This window comes from Sciurus carolinensis, chromosome 7, assembly GCF_902686445.1.
Source record: "Sciurus carolinensis chromosome 7, mSciCar1.2, whole genome shotgun sequence".
Taxonomy (NCBI): Eukaryota; Metazoa; Chordata; class Mammalia; order Rodentia; family Sciuridae; genus Sciurus; species Sciurus carolinensis.
In genome coordinates, this window is record NC_062219.1 from 119,812,754 (window position 1) to 119,829,958 (window position 17,205).

At 56.9% G+C, this 17,205-nt stretch overlaps 1 protein-coding gene across 11 annotated transcripts in view; it reads right to left on the reverse strand.

Moving 5' to 3' along the window:
- Nucleotides 1-235: 235 nt before the first annotated feature.
- The window catches only part of Anks1a (ankyrin repeat and sterile alpha motif domain containing 1A), a 193,316-nt gene continuing 176,346 nt past the window's right edge, over nucleotides 236-17,205 (reverse strand). For 2 of the 11 annotated variants that reach the window (XM_047557087.1, XM_047557090.1), the window contains 12 exons: nucleotides 13,418-13,516; nucleotides 12,569-12,721; nucleotides 12,314-12,421; nucleotides 10,680-10,844; nucleotides 8,798-8,923; nucleotides 8,455-8,526; nucleotides 8,199-8,285; nucleotides 7,460-7,597; nucleotides 5,051-5,221; nucleotides 4,691-4,789; nucleotides 4,070-4,167; nucleotides 2,734-3,969 (listed from right to left, as the gene is read on the reverse strand). In XM_047557087.1, coding sequence (XP_047413043.1) covers nucleotides 3,909-3,969; nucleotides 4,070-4,167; nucleotides 4,691-4,789; nucleotides 5,051-5,221; nucleotides 7,460-7,597; nucleotides 8,199-8,285; nucleotides 8,455-8,526; nucleotides 8,798-8,923; nucleotides 10,680-10,844; nucleotides 12,314-12,421; nucleotides 12,569-12,721; nucleotides 13,418-13,516 — 1,377 coding nt within the window. In that variant the 3' untranslated portion in view covers nucleotides 2,734-3,908. The other 9 variants (XM_047557092.1, XM_047557096.1, XM_047557091.1 and 6 more) reach the window with 8 other exon arrangements.

The window sequence follows — 17,205 nt, forward strand, 5'->3', positions numbered from 1 at the left end:
AGACGTCCCTAAGGATGGGGAGTGAAGAGCAGGCCCCTCTGCCCAACAGCATTAGCTACAAGAGGCCACCCTGGGTGGGGAGCTACCTTTTGAAGAATGCCTGGCAGGGAGAAGTCCCAAACTGTCACCCAAGCCAAACAAAGTAGGGTGCTTATTCCCAACCTGCAGCAGCAGCTAGCTGTGTCCGTTTCTGCCAGGAAACAAAGTTTCTATTTCAGAGACTCCAAAAAGTGAGGCTGGTTTTGTGTCACTTCTCATTTATTAATTCAGTCTAAGTTGTACAGTTATGAAAATAACAAAACCAAAGCTGGAAGCCCAGGACTATTTACACTCTCGTGTAGTGAGGTCAGTCTATGTTGCTGCACAGATCGGTTATGTTTGGTACCACAAGATGTTTATAATTCAGACAAAATCAGATTAACAATTATATGTACAGTAAAACAAGGGAAAGTCATTCAAGTATCAAAATACAGAGACAAAGATTAAATAACATTTTTATTACAGTTCAGTCCCATCGCCACACCATTAGCAGCAACAGTCTTGCGAACTGCGCTCTGCGGGCCTGGGTAGCTCAAACCTGACCGAGCTCAGACTCATGTCTGACGTCTTGACGGATGGCGCATGCTGCCTGCTCACACCAGGCCCGAGGGAAGTGCAGCGGCACGCAGCCCGGCAGGGGAAGGCCTGCCGCCCAGGGCAGCTGGTGAGAGGAGAGCAGAGGCAGGCGGGACCTGCGGCCAGCACAGGACTGAGTGCGCCCGGCTCCGCCAACGGCTCCTGCACCACGCAGGTGCAGCTGCCGGGAGAGCTACACTGTGTAGCCTGCGCTCAGAGAAGCGCGACAGCAGGGGCCTATCCGCCTGGAGCCTGACCTTAAGGTTGCAATATTCCTTTCTAGGGAACTCCCAGAGGGGAGTAAAGAAGGAAGAGAGCACAAGCAAGAGAAGGCCCAGTCCCTTTCCTTTCAACCTTCAGAAAGAAACCCAGCTCAAGCCCTCCCCGCAGGAGGCGCCCTGAATAAATACGGAGGACATAGCAGCTTGGAGGGGAGTTCATGTCTAAAAACAAAACAGCGTCAGGGACTCATCTTAGTGTCATTTCCTCGCCAGGGTCCCCGCCGCCAGCAGGGCCTCCTACATTGCCAGGGAGGAGAGGGGTGCAGGGCCGCGAGGCCCAGAGCAGCGCAGTGAGGGACCAGGACGCGGTCTTCGCGTCCTTCCCCACAGGTGTGAACTGAGGGGAGGATCCCTATGCAGGAGGCAGGAGAGCAGTACAACTTCAAGGTGACAGGTCCTTGTGTAGTTTTCGGAGGTGGAGGACAACCTGCCTCTACTGCAGAGGGGGCTGCACCCCCCACCACGGTGCTGGGTGCTCAGCAGCCTGCTTTCCACCTCTGGGCAACCAGAGGCTGGGAAGGTGCCCAGCGGTGGTCCCTTGCGCACACATACCAGCACAGAATCCCAGCTCCCAGCCTCTGCTGGGGAAGCGAAGTGCTGCTGAAGCCTGGAACACACACCCTGGGGCCAGAGTGAACCAGGCCAGAAGAGCCACGGCCTGCTGACACGCTGCGCTCCACCTGGAGGAGATGGCCCAGCAGCTGGCCTGGCCTTGCCTCTCCACCCCTTCAATTCTCAGTCCCAAGTTACTTTCAGATGCAAAGCAAGCGAGCAGAAGGGTTAAGCAGCAGTGGAATGCCAGGACGCCAGCCTGCCCTCGAGGTCACATAGGAGGAATCAAATGGACTGTCATCTGACCTGCCTCTTCCACATCTGGAGCCGTGGACGTGCCCAGCAGTGAATACAACACTCAAACCATAACGCAGAGAATCAAAATAAGCCCAATCACACAGACCTGATCAGACAAGTCACCAACTAGCAAGTAGCAATCTTAGCTGACCTTTCCGTTAATGCCCAAAACACAGCTATTGCCTGTTTAACCTGGTTGAGGCGGGATGTCAGCAGAGCACGCAGGGCGTCCAGCCCTGGCAGTGCCAACTGCCCACCAGGTGAGCCACTGGGAGCTCCCAGTACCAGCTACGACATCCTGGCACCAGAGACTGTTTGCCCATCTCCCATTTGGCCCCTGGACCTTCACACTGGGAACCCCAGGAATAGACCGGAAACCTCTGCTTCAGTCCAGGTGCCTCTGAGGCTGTTTTCTTCCTGAAGAACCCGAGTCCAGCTCTGGATGGGGACAAAAGTTGAGCAGTCTATAAGAACAGCAGCTGCCTTGTTGGTCTGAGGAGCAGCCCCTCAGGAATCTCCTCTGGGCCTGCTCCTTCCACCTCGACCATGGGACAGCGCAAGGCCCCATGCTGAGGACAGGGCTGTACCAACTGGCTTTTTGGCTAACCTCAGTTCCTCTGTCCCCTGACCCCATAGTTATTTGTCTAAAGATTGGCAGTTTTACCTAGAGGTTTGAGCCAAGTGTTAAAAGTTCATTTTATAAAAAGATTTTTTCCTATTAAAAACATGGTATTCTGGACAAGTCACTTCTTGACCCTCTGGGTTCCAGGCTCATCTGCTAGGGGCCTGGAGTGCTCCTCCGCAGCCAGGGCAGGGCTGGCTTGCAGGACCTGGTGGTGGCAGGCCCAGGCCAAGCAGCGAGTGGCGGTCCTGCAGGTGGGGCTGGGCTGGGTCTTCGGAGCTGCAGGCCAGGCGGTGGTGGCGGGGGCAGAGCCTGCTCCCCGGCTGTTTCCGAAGCACAGTGGTTCCTCAGTGGCTCAGCTTGGCAGAAGCAAACAATGGGGGGAGGAGAGGGTTAACCAGAGGGGCTGCACAAGGTGGAGGAGACTGAAGGGAAACAAGCAGAACAGAAAGGCCCTCAGCCTCCCCGAGCCCGCTGGCCCACAGCCCTGGCTGCCTGTGGCTCAGAAAGGTACAAGGAGGCCAGCGGGAGCAGGACCCACCCTGGCATGCCACGTGGGCGTGCCTCTAACTTGCTGGCTATGCTACGCCTGCTGTGCGCTTCCTAAGAAATCACTTCTTCCCTGTCTCCTGCCCTCGAACCATGGCCGCCCAGGGAGGGGAGTGCCGCCTTCCTCCAGGATGCGCTCTGCTGTGCCAGCTGCTGGGAGGTGACCGCCTGGCCCCTCCCAGAGGAGCTGAGTTGGGAGAGGCCAGTGGGGGACTGGACGATGGCTCTCTCAGACCCCATGCCGTGGAGAAGTGTCAGCTCCCAGAGACAATGGAAGGTGCGTGGTCGGGCCCTGCGCTCAGGCAGCTGCGCTGAGGGGGAAGGAGGTGCGAGAGTAGACGCAGCCCCCTCGAGCTGGACCTACGGGAAGGACTTCCTCCTCGGTGAGCTGGCCAGGCCCGGGGCTCTACACCTGCTCTCGGTGGTGAGATGTAGGGGACAACCACACTCATGCCGCTTATTCCTTGGCATGGAAGGCCCTCCAGGACCGAGGTGCCTGGAGACGCCAGCCTGTGGGCGCTCAGATGCGCACAGCCTGCACCCTGGAGCCGGCATGTACCGAGGGCCTTCACGGAAAGCAGTGTGTCCCTGGTCAGGCCACCTCACTGAGCTCAGGGCCTCACAGGGGCCTGGCCACAAGAACAAAGCCAGGGCTGCAGGCCAGCTGTGAGCAGGAATTCTGGCACCAGGCGGTCACAGTGGTTGGTTGTGTCAGGAAGGTGAAAACAGTTAGCTCTCGGCATCCAGCTGTGGCTCAAGGCGGAAGACAGGAGAGGAGCGCCAGCTCCAGGAGCCACCAGTGGTGCCCGTGGGCTCTGCCCAAAGCCCGCCCCTCAGCTCTGCAGTGCCCCCTGCAGGGGCTGCTGGCCGCAGCAGAGCGCCCAGCCCCCTCAGCCCACCTCAAAGGCAACGCGCCCCCCCAGCTGTCCTCAGCCCAAGGGGAGAATTCACAGTGTTCGGTGGTGTTAGGTACAGAGCTGTGAGTGGAGCGTCTAGAGCTGCTGCCCAGGAGGAGGGCAGGTCCCCGCGAAGGTGGGGCCGTGGCGGTGGCAGCTGGAAGGAGAGAGTTGAGACAGCAGAAAGATCGGACGGCAAAGGCACAGTGAGACTAGTGGAGACAGGGTGGGCTGTTTAGAAGATAGTGGTCTCATACTTGGTGCTGAGGCTCCGCTTAGAGTCTGGCTTTGGGTCCACAATCCAGGAGACGCTGGCGTGGGACTGGGCCTCTTGGTCAGTGTCCGGTGGTTCCAGCTGCCAAACAAGGAAATGGATGAAGAGTCAGAGCAGGCTGCACCAGGGCCAGGAGGCCAGCAGGGCCCCGTGTGCCCACTCCCCTGGGCTGTGCTGCAGCCAACGAGCAGGCCTCTGGGACGGGGCAAGGGAGGAGTGCCAGCCTCCCTGGGGCATCTTGGGGACAGCTACCTCCAGACAACTGCCTCTCCCAGGGATTTCTTAGGGCTGTGCGGGCAAAGGAGACACACCTCCTTTAGGCTCCTGCTCGAAGCCCAGACCCATCCCACCGGGGCCTAGAAACCCCAATCCTGGGTCCCTCGAGTGGGGCCAGAGAGCTCAGGCTGAGGAAGACCACAGCAGTCGTCCCAGACCTCGCAGAGGGGACGCGACAGAGAAACAGCTAAAGCAACACAGGGAGGGCAGAGGGTGACTTGGGAAAGAAGAGAAGGTCAACACGGGTAGAGGAAGGCCACCAGAGTCTGAGAAAGCTCACGGTCACTTGAGGGAGACTGACACACAAGACAGCAGGAGGCGCAAAGACCTTGACTCCAGGACTAACAGGCGGCAGCGGCAGGTAAGAAGGGCGGTGGGTGGTGCAGGAGTGACAGTGACAGCAGCGACTGTCGGGGGTCAGCGGCACCTGGGCGCAGAGCAAAGCAGACGGACACAGGGACCAGGTCACTGTGGGCTCCCGCAGGCCCTGCTCTCAGCAGCCCCAAGGTGGCCTGTCCTGAAGGGAGGGGAGCAGGAGACTCCAGGCAGACGGCTCCGCCTCCCGCCCGAGGAGCAGGGGAGGGCCGCAGCGGGGGGCAGAGGCCGCCCTCAGGAGGAGTGAGACCCAGCCACCCAGCCTGCGAGCCTGGGCCAGGAAGCAGGGAGTCTTACGACGGGGCCCACGTACTGCGGACTTCCTCGTGCCCACCCGAGGCTTAGGCACCGGTTTGGAAGATTTTGTTTCGATCATCTCAACAGCAGAGGCCCCCAGCGACCTGGACTTCTGGGCCTGCAGGGCCAGCTGATAGGCCACCTCGAACGCCTGCCCCAGCGTCAGGATGATCTCGTAGGTCAGGTTCTAGGAGGAAGGAGATCCCACATGAGTGCTTGGATTCAGGAGCCACTACCTGCCTTCTCTCTGATGCCTTCCCCACCCTCAGAGGGAACAGGGGACATTTGTTTTGAAAACAAATTTGTTTCAGTGCAAGTGGCACATTAGGGAGCAGTGCGAACAAAACACATTTTATTGCCAAGCATCACCTGCCTGTGAGTCGGGAGGCTGAGGCAGGAGGATCCAAGTTTGAGGCCAGCCTCAGCAACTTATGAGACACTGTCTCAAAATAGAAAGGGACTAGGGATGTAGCTCAGTGGTAAAACACTCCTGGGTTTAAATCCCCAGTGCCAACATTAAAAAAAAAATTATTGTTTCCTTGGGTCTGATTTTGTCTGACAGAAACACTAGGTACACATAAAAACTGCAGCCTGCTGAACCGAGTCACATGAGAATCCACAAAAGTGCACACGCCCATGGGCACCTGGTGCCGGACACTCCCCTGGAAACCTCCACCTCAGAAGACACAGGCTGCGAGCACCCCCAGGCTGTGCAGCCGCCCCCACCTCTTGGCCAGCTGTGTGGGGTGACTCCTCCCTTACTTTGCTCTCTTCCCACACCCTGGGCCTCAGCAGGAGCCTGAGTCTATTACGGCGCTGGGGACGGAACCCAGGGGAGTTCTCCCCTGAGTCACATCCTCAGACCTTTTTATTTTTTGAGAAAGGGTCTTGCTAAGTTGCTTAGGGTCTCACTAATCTTGCCCAGGCTGGCCTCAAACTTGCAAACTCGGCCAGGAGGGCACTTCTTGCAGGTCAAGCTCAGGTCTCTTTCAAGATAGAACTATGGGCTGGGGAGATAGCTCAGCTGGTAGAGTGCTTGCCTCGCAGGCACAAGGCCCTGAGTTCGATCCCCAGTACCACATAAAAAAAAAAAATGAACTTCAAGATAGAACTATGGTTACTGTAGTATTAAATGTATTCCTTAATGATCTAACATGAATAAAAGAGTGCTAGTGATTTTGTTCCCATTTTTAATTTTAACCACATCACTGACAAAATTTTCTAGTAATATGCCTCAACTCTATTTGCCCACAGACCCTAAGGTCTTGTTTTTTTCTTTTTGGTGGTGCTAGAGATGGAACCAGGGCTTCATGCAAGCTAAGCAAGGGCTCTACCACTGGGCTACACCTGGCACTTTTAAACTGTATTTGGAGACAGTCTTACTGTACTTCTGAAGCTCGCTTTGAACCTGTGTGATCCTCCTGCCTCAGCCTCCAAATCTGGGATTACAGGTGTGTGCCACTATGCCTGGCTAACGCTGTGGTCTTGACTGATTTTACAGCCATGGGGACTGTAGGAGCGTTAGGCTGCGTTACAGCAGAGTGGACGGTAGGTGGAGAGTGTGAGCTACGGGTGAATAGCCATCAGCTACCAGTGCCATGCGGATGGCTTCACCCAAGCTTCAGGCCGTCCCATTGTACAGAGGAGGAAATTCCCTTTGTACAGAGGAGGAAACAGGTGAGGTGACATTTCCAAGATCACACGGCCACAGTGACACAGCTGGGTGCCTGATTTCAGAACCCAGGCTCCTAGACTCCACTGGCTCAGAGCACGGAGAGGGTGAGCTAGATAAGGTCCCAGGAACAGGGACTACCCAGAGGGGTCTGAATTCAGGAACCACAGAGATTCTAGAAATAGCTACTTTTCCTTAGGGTGACAGGGACCTGACATCCCTGCTGGGGTGAGGAGATGGCCTGGGGTCCTGCCAGGCTTGGTCTCAGGGCAGATCATCCCTGGCACTGGGGGTCAGCTCTTTGTGCGGAGGAACTAACTCCACAACCCGGCTGCAGTGCCAGAGGCCTTCCCAAGAGAAGCCTACTGCCAAGAGGGCACTGCCTGCCACCCAGGGCAACGTAGAGGGCACTTGAGGGAGCCTGCCCCTAAAGGTCTGGGGAGTCGGGGCAGTGGGTGCAGATAGAAAGCTGGGGGAACAAAGGCCTTGCCTGACCAGTAAGCACTCGGCTGAGCTGGAAAACCTCTACCACTAGCCCCTGGGCAGCCGCTCATTCCCTCTGTGACTCAGTCGCCTCGCTGTGTGAAAGGGACAGGAATGGATGCTGCTGGGCTTCATTCATGAATGAAGCACTTTGCCAGGTGCCAGCAGGGAACAGGACAGCAGCCATCTGTGCCCAGCAGAGAGGGCTAGACCCCTCCAGGGCTCGCAGTCCCTACTGCCTTCTTGGGGCACACGTGGCCCCTCACTCACCACATCTACTGTGCTGAACACATGGCAATAGTGGTGGCTGGTCTGCAGGTCCTTGGTGATATAGGCAAAGGTACAGAGGTCCTCCGGGTCCTGGGCCGCACAGGAAATGTTGCGGATCTCATGCTCCGCGATGACGTTCTGTGGGGAAGGCAGCGTTCGGGAACTGCCCGGCTCCTTCAGGGCATGCTGCTGGCACCACCCACCCCAGCCCATCGCTCCCGTTCTTCATTCCAGCCCAGACTCTAGCCAAACACCACTTCTTTTTTCCCCCTGAAGCGGGAGTAAGGGGCAGCGTCTAACTGCCTGGTTTAAGTCTGGGGTCTCCACCCTTGACCATGGCAACGAAGGCACTGACGCCTTCACAGCCAACCAGGAGCTCTCCCAGCCCAGCCCCTGCACCTTCCAGGGTAGGGGGAGGCGGGAAGGGGCTCAGGAGGGTGGGATCCCAAGCAGTGGGGCGGGGGGCAGTCCCCTGCTCCCTGAGGGAATTACACCACTGAAGGCCCGTGAGCAGGGAAGCTGAGGCAGGGTTGGGAAGAGAGCACAGCTGCCACTCAGTGGAGATGGGCAGGACCCAGGGTCAAGGAGAGAGAAACAAGAACCTGGGGAGGAGGTGGAGACGGGAGGTAGGGAAAGGGCAGAGAGGGATGATAAAGGGCACCCGGTCGCCCGTCCTGCAGCCCCAGGGCTCTGACGGGGAGACAGCCCACCCCTGTAGCAGTCCTCCTGAGAAGCACACCTTGTTGGACGCATCGATGAACTTGACACCTTTATAGGTGATGGACAGGATGATGGTGGGGACCTTCTTCATGTGCTCGGTGGATTTCTATAGGAAACAAGGGTGGTCCTGGAACACCCCTTCCCTCAAATCCGCAGTGCCCGGCCCACTCCCATCCCTGCAGTGTGGTGGGGCCTGGGCAGCTGCAGGTCGCACTCCAGTCTGCTGCTTTTTGTCCTAGGCAGCACCCGCCCACCCTGTCCCACAGACAACCTACCCGCATCTTGGCGCAGGCATCCTGCGTGGACTCTGTCCCACGCAGATCTTTGATGAGCATGGAGCCCAGATACTGTGGAACGAGCAGTGACTGGGCTTAGCAAAGAACGGTCGCATCCAGGCAGGGACCCAGGCAATCCGGGACATCCCACCAGATGGTGGTCACCTCTCCCAACACAGCACTTCCTGCCCCAGCTGGGAAGGCCCCTGCTCCTCCCCTTGGTTGCTGGGAACAGCTAAAGGGCAGAGCCTGGGCCTAGCCTAGCACTGCAGCGGGACAGAGGGCCTGTGGGAAGGGGCAGGGAGCAGCGAGGCTGGCCACTGGGAGGGCAGGAGCAACTCACGTTGGCCTCATAACCACAGGACTCGAAGATGAGCTTCTCTGGCTGGTGTTGCCAGCTCTGCACGGGGGCGTAGGGGGCAGCCAGGCTGGGCGGCCGCAGGGTGAGCTTGGCCTCGCGGTGCTCCTCCTGCAGAACACGCAGGCAGACAGTTGGAAAGGTGCTCACTCACCTGCTCCAGGGGAGTCCAGGGGCCTGTTTGGTTCCACATCGGTGAGGAAGCTGGTGACCTCAATGAGGTCAGGGCAGAGGGGTGGGAGCAGACAAGCAACTCAGAAGCACTGTGGCAAAGTGGGGGCCACTGCCGACACTAAGGCATAGGCAGAGCAGCAGGGACCCAAGTCAGATGGGAGCAGGGCTGGCAGGAGGGGTCTACAGCGTCTGATTAGTCTTGAAGACAAGGAGGGACCACACAGCAGTGCCAGTATGGGGAAGCATTAGCTGGGGCACCGTTCAGCACAGAGAACAGAGGTGGCCACAGCAGAGCCAGGTGCCCGAAGGCCTCACACCCCAGTCACAGGTTGTGGACTCAGTCCTGGGCAGGTGGGGGGCAGTGAAGCACCAGGGCTAGGACACATTTAAATGGCTCCTTCTGGCAGCAGCTAGGGATTGGGAGAGGGTCCTGTCGTCCAGGCAAGAGGTATAGGGCACATAAGTAGGGCCCAGTGGAAGGAAGATTCAGGAAACATTTAAGACTTTCACTCCAGGGCATGCAGTCTCCACACAGAGCAACTGCAGCTGAGGGCTGACATGTACCCTACAGTGACCAAAACGTGTGGCGGTCAAACTAGGGAACCCACCGAGGTGTCCATCAGCAGATGAATGGATGAAGAATACATCGTCTGTATACACAACAGAATTTTATTCAGCCATGAAGAAAAATAAAATTATGTCTTTTACAGGAAAATGGATGGAACCAAGGACCATCATGTTAAGAAAAATGAGCCAAACTCAGAAGGTCAAAGGTTGTATGTTTTCTCTCATATGTGGAAGTTAGAGAGGTAAAAGGAAAAGAAAGGTGGGGTGGTGGGGATCTTACGAAAATCAAAGGAAATCAGTGGAGCAAAGAGACCAAGTGGTAGGAGGGGGGATGCTGGGGAGTGACACCGGCTGAATCACAGTCACCTTGTGTGCATGTGCAAATACAAAACAGCAGTTCCCATTGGTGCCTGCAGCTTCAGTGCACCAAGAAAAAATGTGGGAGGAAAAAAATGTGCATGGCTCAGCTGTGGAAAGGCGTGGGAAACCCTAGGTCGGGGTGGGCAGAAGAGGGACCGGGGAGTGGAGGGCAGAGTTCACCCTGAGGGGAGAGGGACACTTGCCACTGTGGTGTTGGACAGGCCAAGGGACAGAAGGGACAATGCTAGAGGTCTGAGCAAGGCTGGAGCTGGGACAGGAGAGTCCTGAATAACTGTGACCCTGGGCAGCGGCTGGAGGATCCTGCAGCCCGAGATGAGGCTGCAGTTCTGCTGGGGCAGGTGGGACGAGCATGTGGAGTTGGGGCTCAGGGACACTGGTGCTGGGGAACAGACGGGGCAAGAGTGGAGGGGACGAGGGCTTTGTGAAGGCTGTGGAGACCAGCAAGGGCCCACGGGGCTGGACTGGGCGAGGCTATGGTCACAGAGGAGCCAGCAGAGCTGAGCTTGTGAGGAGGACGTCCAGGTGTGCGGGGTGCAGGGGCGGCCCCAACACACGCACTGCAGTCCGGCTCTGGGAGGCCTGGGGCTGGACAGGCCTCACCCAGGGGGCTGTGCGGGGAGTGAGGGGAGCAGGCTGGGGTCAATTGTGAGCCATGCCAGACCAACAGTGCTCACCACAGGGCAGCAGGTAGCTCCTGGAGGCCCTGCCCTACCCAGGGGACCTGGCTGCAGTCCCTTCTGCTCACCTGGATTCTGAAACGCTCTGCTCGAGAGGGTGCCACAGGGTCCTGAAGACTGTCATGCCGCCTCCTGCCTGTGTCCCCAGAAGGCAGCAGCAGGTCTGCTGACCGCCCAGTGCAGGAATCATTCTGGCTCAGTGGGGATGAGGTCTGGGAGATCAAGTCTTGGCACTGTAGGGAGAGAAACTGGGTGACGCTGACAAGCCACCGGCCCAGCCCAGTGGCAGGCTGGAGGTGTCAGCTGGTCCTGGGCTGACTGGGACTGGGCATGGGAAGATCAGCGGGACAGGAGAAGCAGGCAGCTAAGAGCCAACAGCAAAGAGGCATGAGACAAACAGCACATTAGGCCAGCAGCCTGTGGGGAAGTGAGTGAAAGAGTCAACTCCTCTCTGAAGCCCAGAAAGCCGGCAACCCAGTCCTGTGGGAAAAGGCCACCAGGACCACTCATAGTTCAAGAGTGTTCCCTGGCTGGAGCTGTACCAAAAAGATGGTTATAGGGCAGGGGAGCCACTGTTAAGATTTTCCAAAGATAAACTCATCCCTCACAATTCATCGCAGGTCTCTGGGCTGTACAATGAAATGTAAAACCCTTCCAACAGTTGAGACAACACTCAACTGCAGAGGGCACCATGGTTGGCCTCCCTAGCTCCCAGATGGCAAAGTCAGCTGGGTGTTTGGTCTTGAGAACGGGGCCTCAGCCTCCTCTTGTCAAAGGGGAGAAGGAAACAACCTGCTTTCTGAAGCTCTGCAGAGCTGAATAGGTGTGCAGCAGGCAGAATCCAGTGCAGGGTCAGGCCGTGTTACCTGCCACCGGCGGCGTGTTCCAGCCTGCAGGTGTGGGGAAGTGTGCCCTGAACCGAGCCTAGCATATTTCTGCAGGCAAGGACCACCTGGCTTGAGCAATCCTCCCTGTGAGACTTTTAAAAACACAGATCCTGCAGGGTGCCATGGCTCCTGCCTGTAATCCCAGCAGCTGGGGAGGCTGAGGCAGGAGGATTGTGAGTTCAAAGCCAGCCTCAGCAACTTAGCAAGGCCCTAAGCAACTCAGCGAGACCCTGTCTTTAAATAAAATATAGGAAAGGGCTGGGGACATGGCTCAGTGGTTAAGTGCCCCTGATACAATCTCTAGTATCAAAAAAGAAAGAGAGAAAAGAAAAGAAAAAAGGAAAACACAGATCCTTTTACTGACCTTGCTGAAATTCTCAATCTGAAGACTTGGGAGGGAGCCCAGGAAGCTGCACATGCTGGCTGGGCCTCCCCAGCGTTGTCTGGTTCAGGTCAGAGGGCTGGAAGGGGGCTCCTCCAGCTTCCCCACCCCATCCTGCCTGGCTGGTCTCCACCAGACACACAGCTGAGCTCATGGTCAGACAAGGCCCAGCTGAGCCTGGGATCTATTAACTTTATTTTTTCATATTTAAACTGGCTCTTTACTAGGCTATCTCAAGCATTTTGGATTATAAATGGCAGCATATAATTTATAAACAACCAGGCAAAAGCCTCTCTCCTGAGCTCATCTTAACTCTGTGAGGGCAGGCAAGGGTTTTCGTCTCCTGTTTGGCAGAGGTCACACAGTCTCCAAAGAATTCATCCCATGCCAAGAGCAAGCACACACACATGCCCTTTCCCTCCCTGCAACTCACCCTCAGCTGGGAAAACCTCGGGGGCTTCTGTGGCGGCTCCTCGTAGGGCCTCTCTGCCAGGGAGGCGATGATGCGCTTGCGATGGCCCAGCAGGTGGACCTTCAGGACCTGGCAGCGAGGAAGGAGGTGGGACAGGTCAGTGGCTGACAGCCCCAGTCCCCCGCAGCCCCAGGCCTCCTGCTAGGGACCTCCCTCCCTTCACTGAGGGCAGCTGCACTCTGGGCAGGTGGCCAGTCGAGCTGGAGCCCCACTCACGTTGACAAGCTCCAGCTCCCAGAGGTTCTTCACAGTGTCAATGGAGCTGTAGCCACTGGAGAGGAAGGAGTGCACGTAGTCCTGCAGCCCCAGGGAGTCCAGCCAGGAGGGCACAGATGGGGGACTGTTCCCATCATAGCCCAGGGCTTTTACCTGCAGGGCACAGAGGTGGGACCGACATCTTAGATCCACCCAGGTCAAGAGGGTCCCTGTAGGCCGAGCCCCAATACCCGCAAGTCTGTCCTCGGCACAGCCCTTTCTATCGGGCTCTGGGAAGTGGAAGCCCCTGGAGCACCCCAGGTCTGGGCAGATGGCTAGCAGATGAGGCTACACAGAGGAGAGGGCCTGCAGGGGTGAGGGGGAGTGTGCCGGTGGAGTGGGTGCTTCCTGAGTGCCGGCCAACGGAAGGGACTGGACTCCACGCCAGCAGTCCAGAGGCTGAGGCGCAGGCCCAAGGCTCCTCAGAAAGCTGCTTCCTCTGCTGCCCGCTCCTACCAGGTCACCCTGGGGAGGGCCAGGGGTCAGAATGGGCTGGCCTGATCCTTAGTGAGTCAGGAACCAACCCAAAGGGGGCTCTGGTGATGGGCCGAGCCCGTGGCACCTAGCTCCTGAGCCAGGAGGATCCCCGGAACCTCTCTCCTCAGCCCCAACAGGGTGCCTGATGCCCTAGAGCTCTGCTGACTCCTCTTCTAGGACTTAGTGAGGAAGGGAGTGGACCTGTGCCCTGCTGGGGTTCCCGGGATGAGGGCAGACACCCATGGAGATCGGCATGCGCCAGAGCCAAGCTCCCCCTGGTCTCGGTCTGGGAGGCACAGGGAGATGGGAGCTGGCCCTGGCAAGGCCAGTCACCTTGGGCAGGGAGCGCGCAGCCTGGAGCAGCTTCCGCCGGTGCTGTGGGTCGCTGATGCCGATCTCCCGCAGGTCCTGCTCTTCCATCACATTAGACCCCTAAGAGCAGAAAGAAGGACGTCAGGGCCCCCCTGGAACTGACAGTTGATGGCCAGGTCAATTCTCCTTCACTACAAGCACCAACAGGGTGTGGGCCTGGGGCCCCCAACAGGAGGCTGGGCGCACTACAGGCAAATCTGCCAAATGCCCACTCCTGGGATAGGCATGAGGTGTCGACCTGGGCCAAGACGCATGGGGCGAGCAGGATGCCAGGCCCTGCCAAGAGTCCTGGCTCCCTGGGTGTACATGAGCATCCTTTTGGGAAGCAGGTTCCACAACCAAAGTGAAGAACTTGTGGCCCAGGGCCAAGGTGCCTCACAGATGTGATTCTGTAATTCCGAGGCTGCCAACAAGCACCTCAGGTGGGCAACTGGTGATAGAGGCAGGTACCAGAGGAGCCAGGCTCACCTTGAGGAGTGGAGTCAAACGGGGAGACTTGGAAGACATCTACCTGCGAGGGGTTGAACTGCAGGGCTGAGCCTGATCTGGGCGGTGACCACTGAGCTCCCTGGGCCCGCCCACAGGCTGAGGTGGAGAGGCGGCAGAGTGCTGAGTGGGTGCCGAGGCTGCTGGGGCCTGGCTGGTGCTGTGTGCTTACCTCCCAAGTGACAGGGACGGAGCTTTCACATGGATCATCCCATGTCACGCTCATGGCCCTGCATAAGGGTCTTTTCAACCTGTTTTATAGATGAGGGAACTGAGGCTCCAGAGGTCAGAAATTTCAAGAGCTCACACATCTGGTGGTGGAGCTTAGATGTGAATCGGGCAGCCTGACAGTTCCATGTTCCTCGCCCCTATGAGGCTGTTTCACTATGATGCGAGTCATGAGAGGAGTTTTCAATTAAATTTCAAAATACACAGTGTGGCCAATGACAGGAAAGTCATAGGTGTGGATGCCCCAGGACAGCTAGATGTGCTCAGTTGACCTCCACACAGACAGGACGTGACATGCTCTCTGATGCCTTTCCTCGCCACCTCACCGCTCACGTCCAAGGGGACTGTAGCCCAACAGCGTGCAGGCCTGCCCCTTTCCTGGGCTGCGGGATCATCCAGACTAGGGAAGAATTTATCTAGCCAATTTCCTGCAGGAGAACGTTTGGTTCCAAATTCCGTGGCAGACAGCACCGCATGAAGAGCCCCCAATGGGCATCATTTCTGGAGGGGTTTCAAGGAGGATATATTTGAAATGCTCTTTTTTTAGGTGTGTGGTACTAGGGATTGAACCCAGGGGGTTCTGCCATGAGCTACATCTCCAGCCCTTTTACATTTTTTTTGAGACAGGGACTCACTAAGTTGCTGAGGCTGGCCTCAACCTTGAGATCTTCCTGCCTCAGTCCCCTGAGTAGCTGGGATTACAGGTATGTGCCACCGTACCTGGCTTGTGTATTTAAAATTCTTATGGGTGTTTGTGACCCTTGATGATATCAGCTAGGTTCCCCTGCTGTCAGCAGCCAGCAGCATGAAGGAGAAAAGGCCCATCACTGCAATTGCAACCGGATCCCTGCCTATCAGAACCAGATCTCACCTGCAGGGAGCTGGCGTCTTTGCACGTTGTTTATCAAGCATTTATGCAGCACTGCCCTACCCTGCGTTCTACATTCTGAGTCTCTACCGAAGGTGCTAATAAAGTGCACTGGCCTAAGCACTGCAGTCAACGGGATCTGTTTAGTGTCTTCTATTTCTTTTTTTTGGCAGCAGGGTTGGGGTGGTGGTGCCAGGGTTGAATCCAGGGCATTAACCACTGAGCTACATCTTCAGCCCTTTTTTAATATTTTATTTAGGGACAAGAGCTTGCTAAGTTGCTGAGGCTGGCTTTGAACTGGTGATCCTCCTGCTTCAGCCTCCTGAGATACTAGGATTATGGGCATGCATCACCAAGTCCAGTTCTGCTTAGTTTTTTAAAAGTTCCTAACTCTAAGTGCGATCTGAAATATCCCTTGTCTCAGGCCTGGCCTGCACAGCATAGAATCCATGGCTGGCCTGGTCTAAGTCCAGTCCCTGAGAACAGGGGGCAGTAGGCCCTCAGTCGCAGAGCTGTGCTCTGGGTTACAGCTTTTCCCTGTCCTGACTCACTCAGTCCCCATAGCCACCTGGTCTGTGTCCTACTATAGATGAAGGCCAGGAGGCAGGCTAGGCAGCAGCCTGGTTCCCCAGCCTGCAGTCTTGGTTGTAGCCTGCTTTCAAGAGCTTGGCTTGGACAGTGGCTCCCTGGCATGGAGCAGGGCTGAGGCCCCTGAGGAAGGCACAGAGCTCAGGGGATGGGGAGGGGCTCCCAGAGTGCCCACAGACTTTCTGCCCAGTGTCCTACAGAGCCTTCTTCACTATGTGATTTAGAAAATGCCCTTTTACATCTTGAAGGGTATCTCCTTGCTGATATTTTGCTTGATTGCAAGTAAGGTCTTCATTCAACAAATACCCTTTTGAAGGGCAAGGTCTGACAGTGTGACACCCTTTCAGCCAAAGGTGACCAGGGCTGATTTAAGTTCTTCACTAAGGGTCGTCGAAAGGCTATTCCAGGCCTGGAGGAGGGACCAGCCCAGGACTTTGGCTCCCTGACTGCTGCATAGTCTGCTCAAAATTCCTGTGTGTGACAGGCTAGAGCACAGGGCAGGCAGCAGGGAGGTGTCCTGGGGCAGAGGCCTGTGTGCCCAGTAAGGCCTGGCTGACTGTCCACACTTGACATGTGTCCAAGGACCAGGGAAAGCTGGAGGGGACACCATTGATTTAAAAAAAGAAAAAGAAAAGGAAAGAAAGAGGCTGAACGGTAGCTGCCCCTGTGGCAGACCTCACAGTAGGTCTCTGCAGGTCGTGAAGACGGGTGAGAACCGGCGAGGTCTGGCACGGGAAGCCAGGTGCTTTTCCTTCTACTCCTCCCACTCTTCCAATTGCCCTCTGACCCCAGGCAACAGTCCAATTCCCTGTGGACACCAATAGGGTGTCCTATAGTTTTACTCAGTTCTGACATGTCCACCTGGAGAGGGTGCAGACCTCACAGGTTGACGCTCAGTGGCCCAGGACCATCCCCACTGCAGATGCCAATCCCAGTCAGGTGTCACCTGTGCATCTGACCCACTGGCTCCACAACCCCTCCTGGGCTCAGGCACTGGCTAGAATGGTTCACAGAACGAGGGGCACTCTCTACTTACTTCTACTCATTCATTATAAAGGACGCAGCTCGGACTGGCCAGATGAGGGAGATGCCCAGGGCAGGTACGGGGAGGCACAGGAGCTTGTGTGCCCTCTCAGGTGTTTCACCCTCCTGCACCTCCTCATGGCCACCAACCCACAAGCGGTCCCATCTGCTTTGTGTCTGGATGGAGGCTTCATTATGCAGGCATGCTGGGCACCGTGTTCCACTCAACCTTCAGTCCCCCTCCTTGGTCAGGAGCTTGGGGGTGGCATGGGGCTGAAGTTCTGACCTTATAATGGCTTGGGGGCTCCCCAGGAGGCCAGCCCCCTGCTGAGGCTCTCCAGAGGCCCCAGCCACCAAGCATCTCATTAGCATACAAAGGGAGATTCCCAGCATTTTGCAATCTTCCTGCCAGGAAAAGACAGGAAGACCCCAACACACATTTCTTCTGTCACACTAGCACAGTTCAGGAGTGGAGACACTGGAGGGCAGGAAGGGTGCAGAGTGAAAAAGACCATCACCTCAGGGAGCCTCAGGGCCTGAAGGGCAGGCTGCAGAG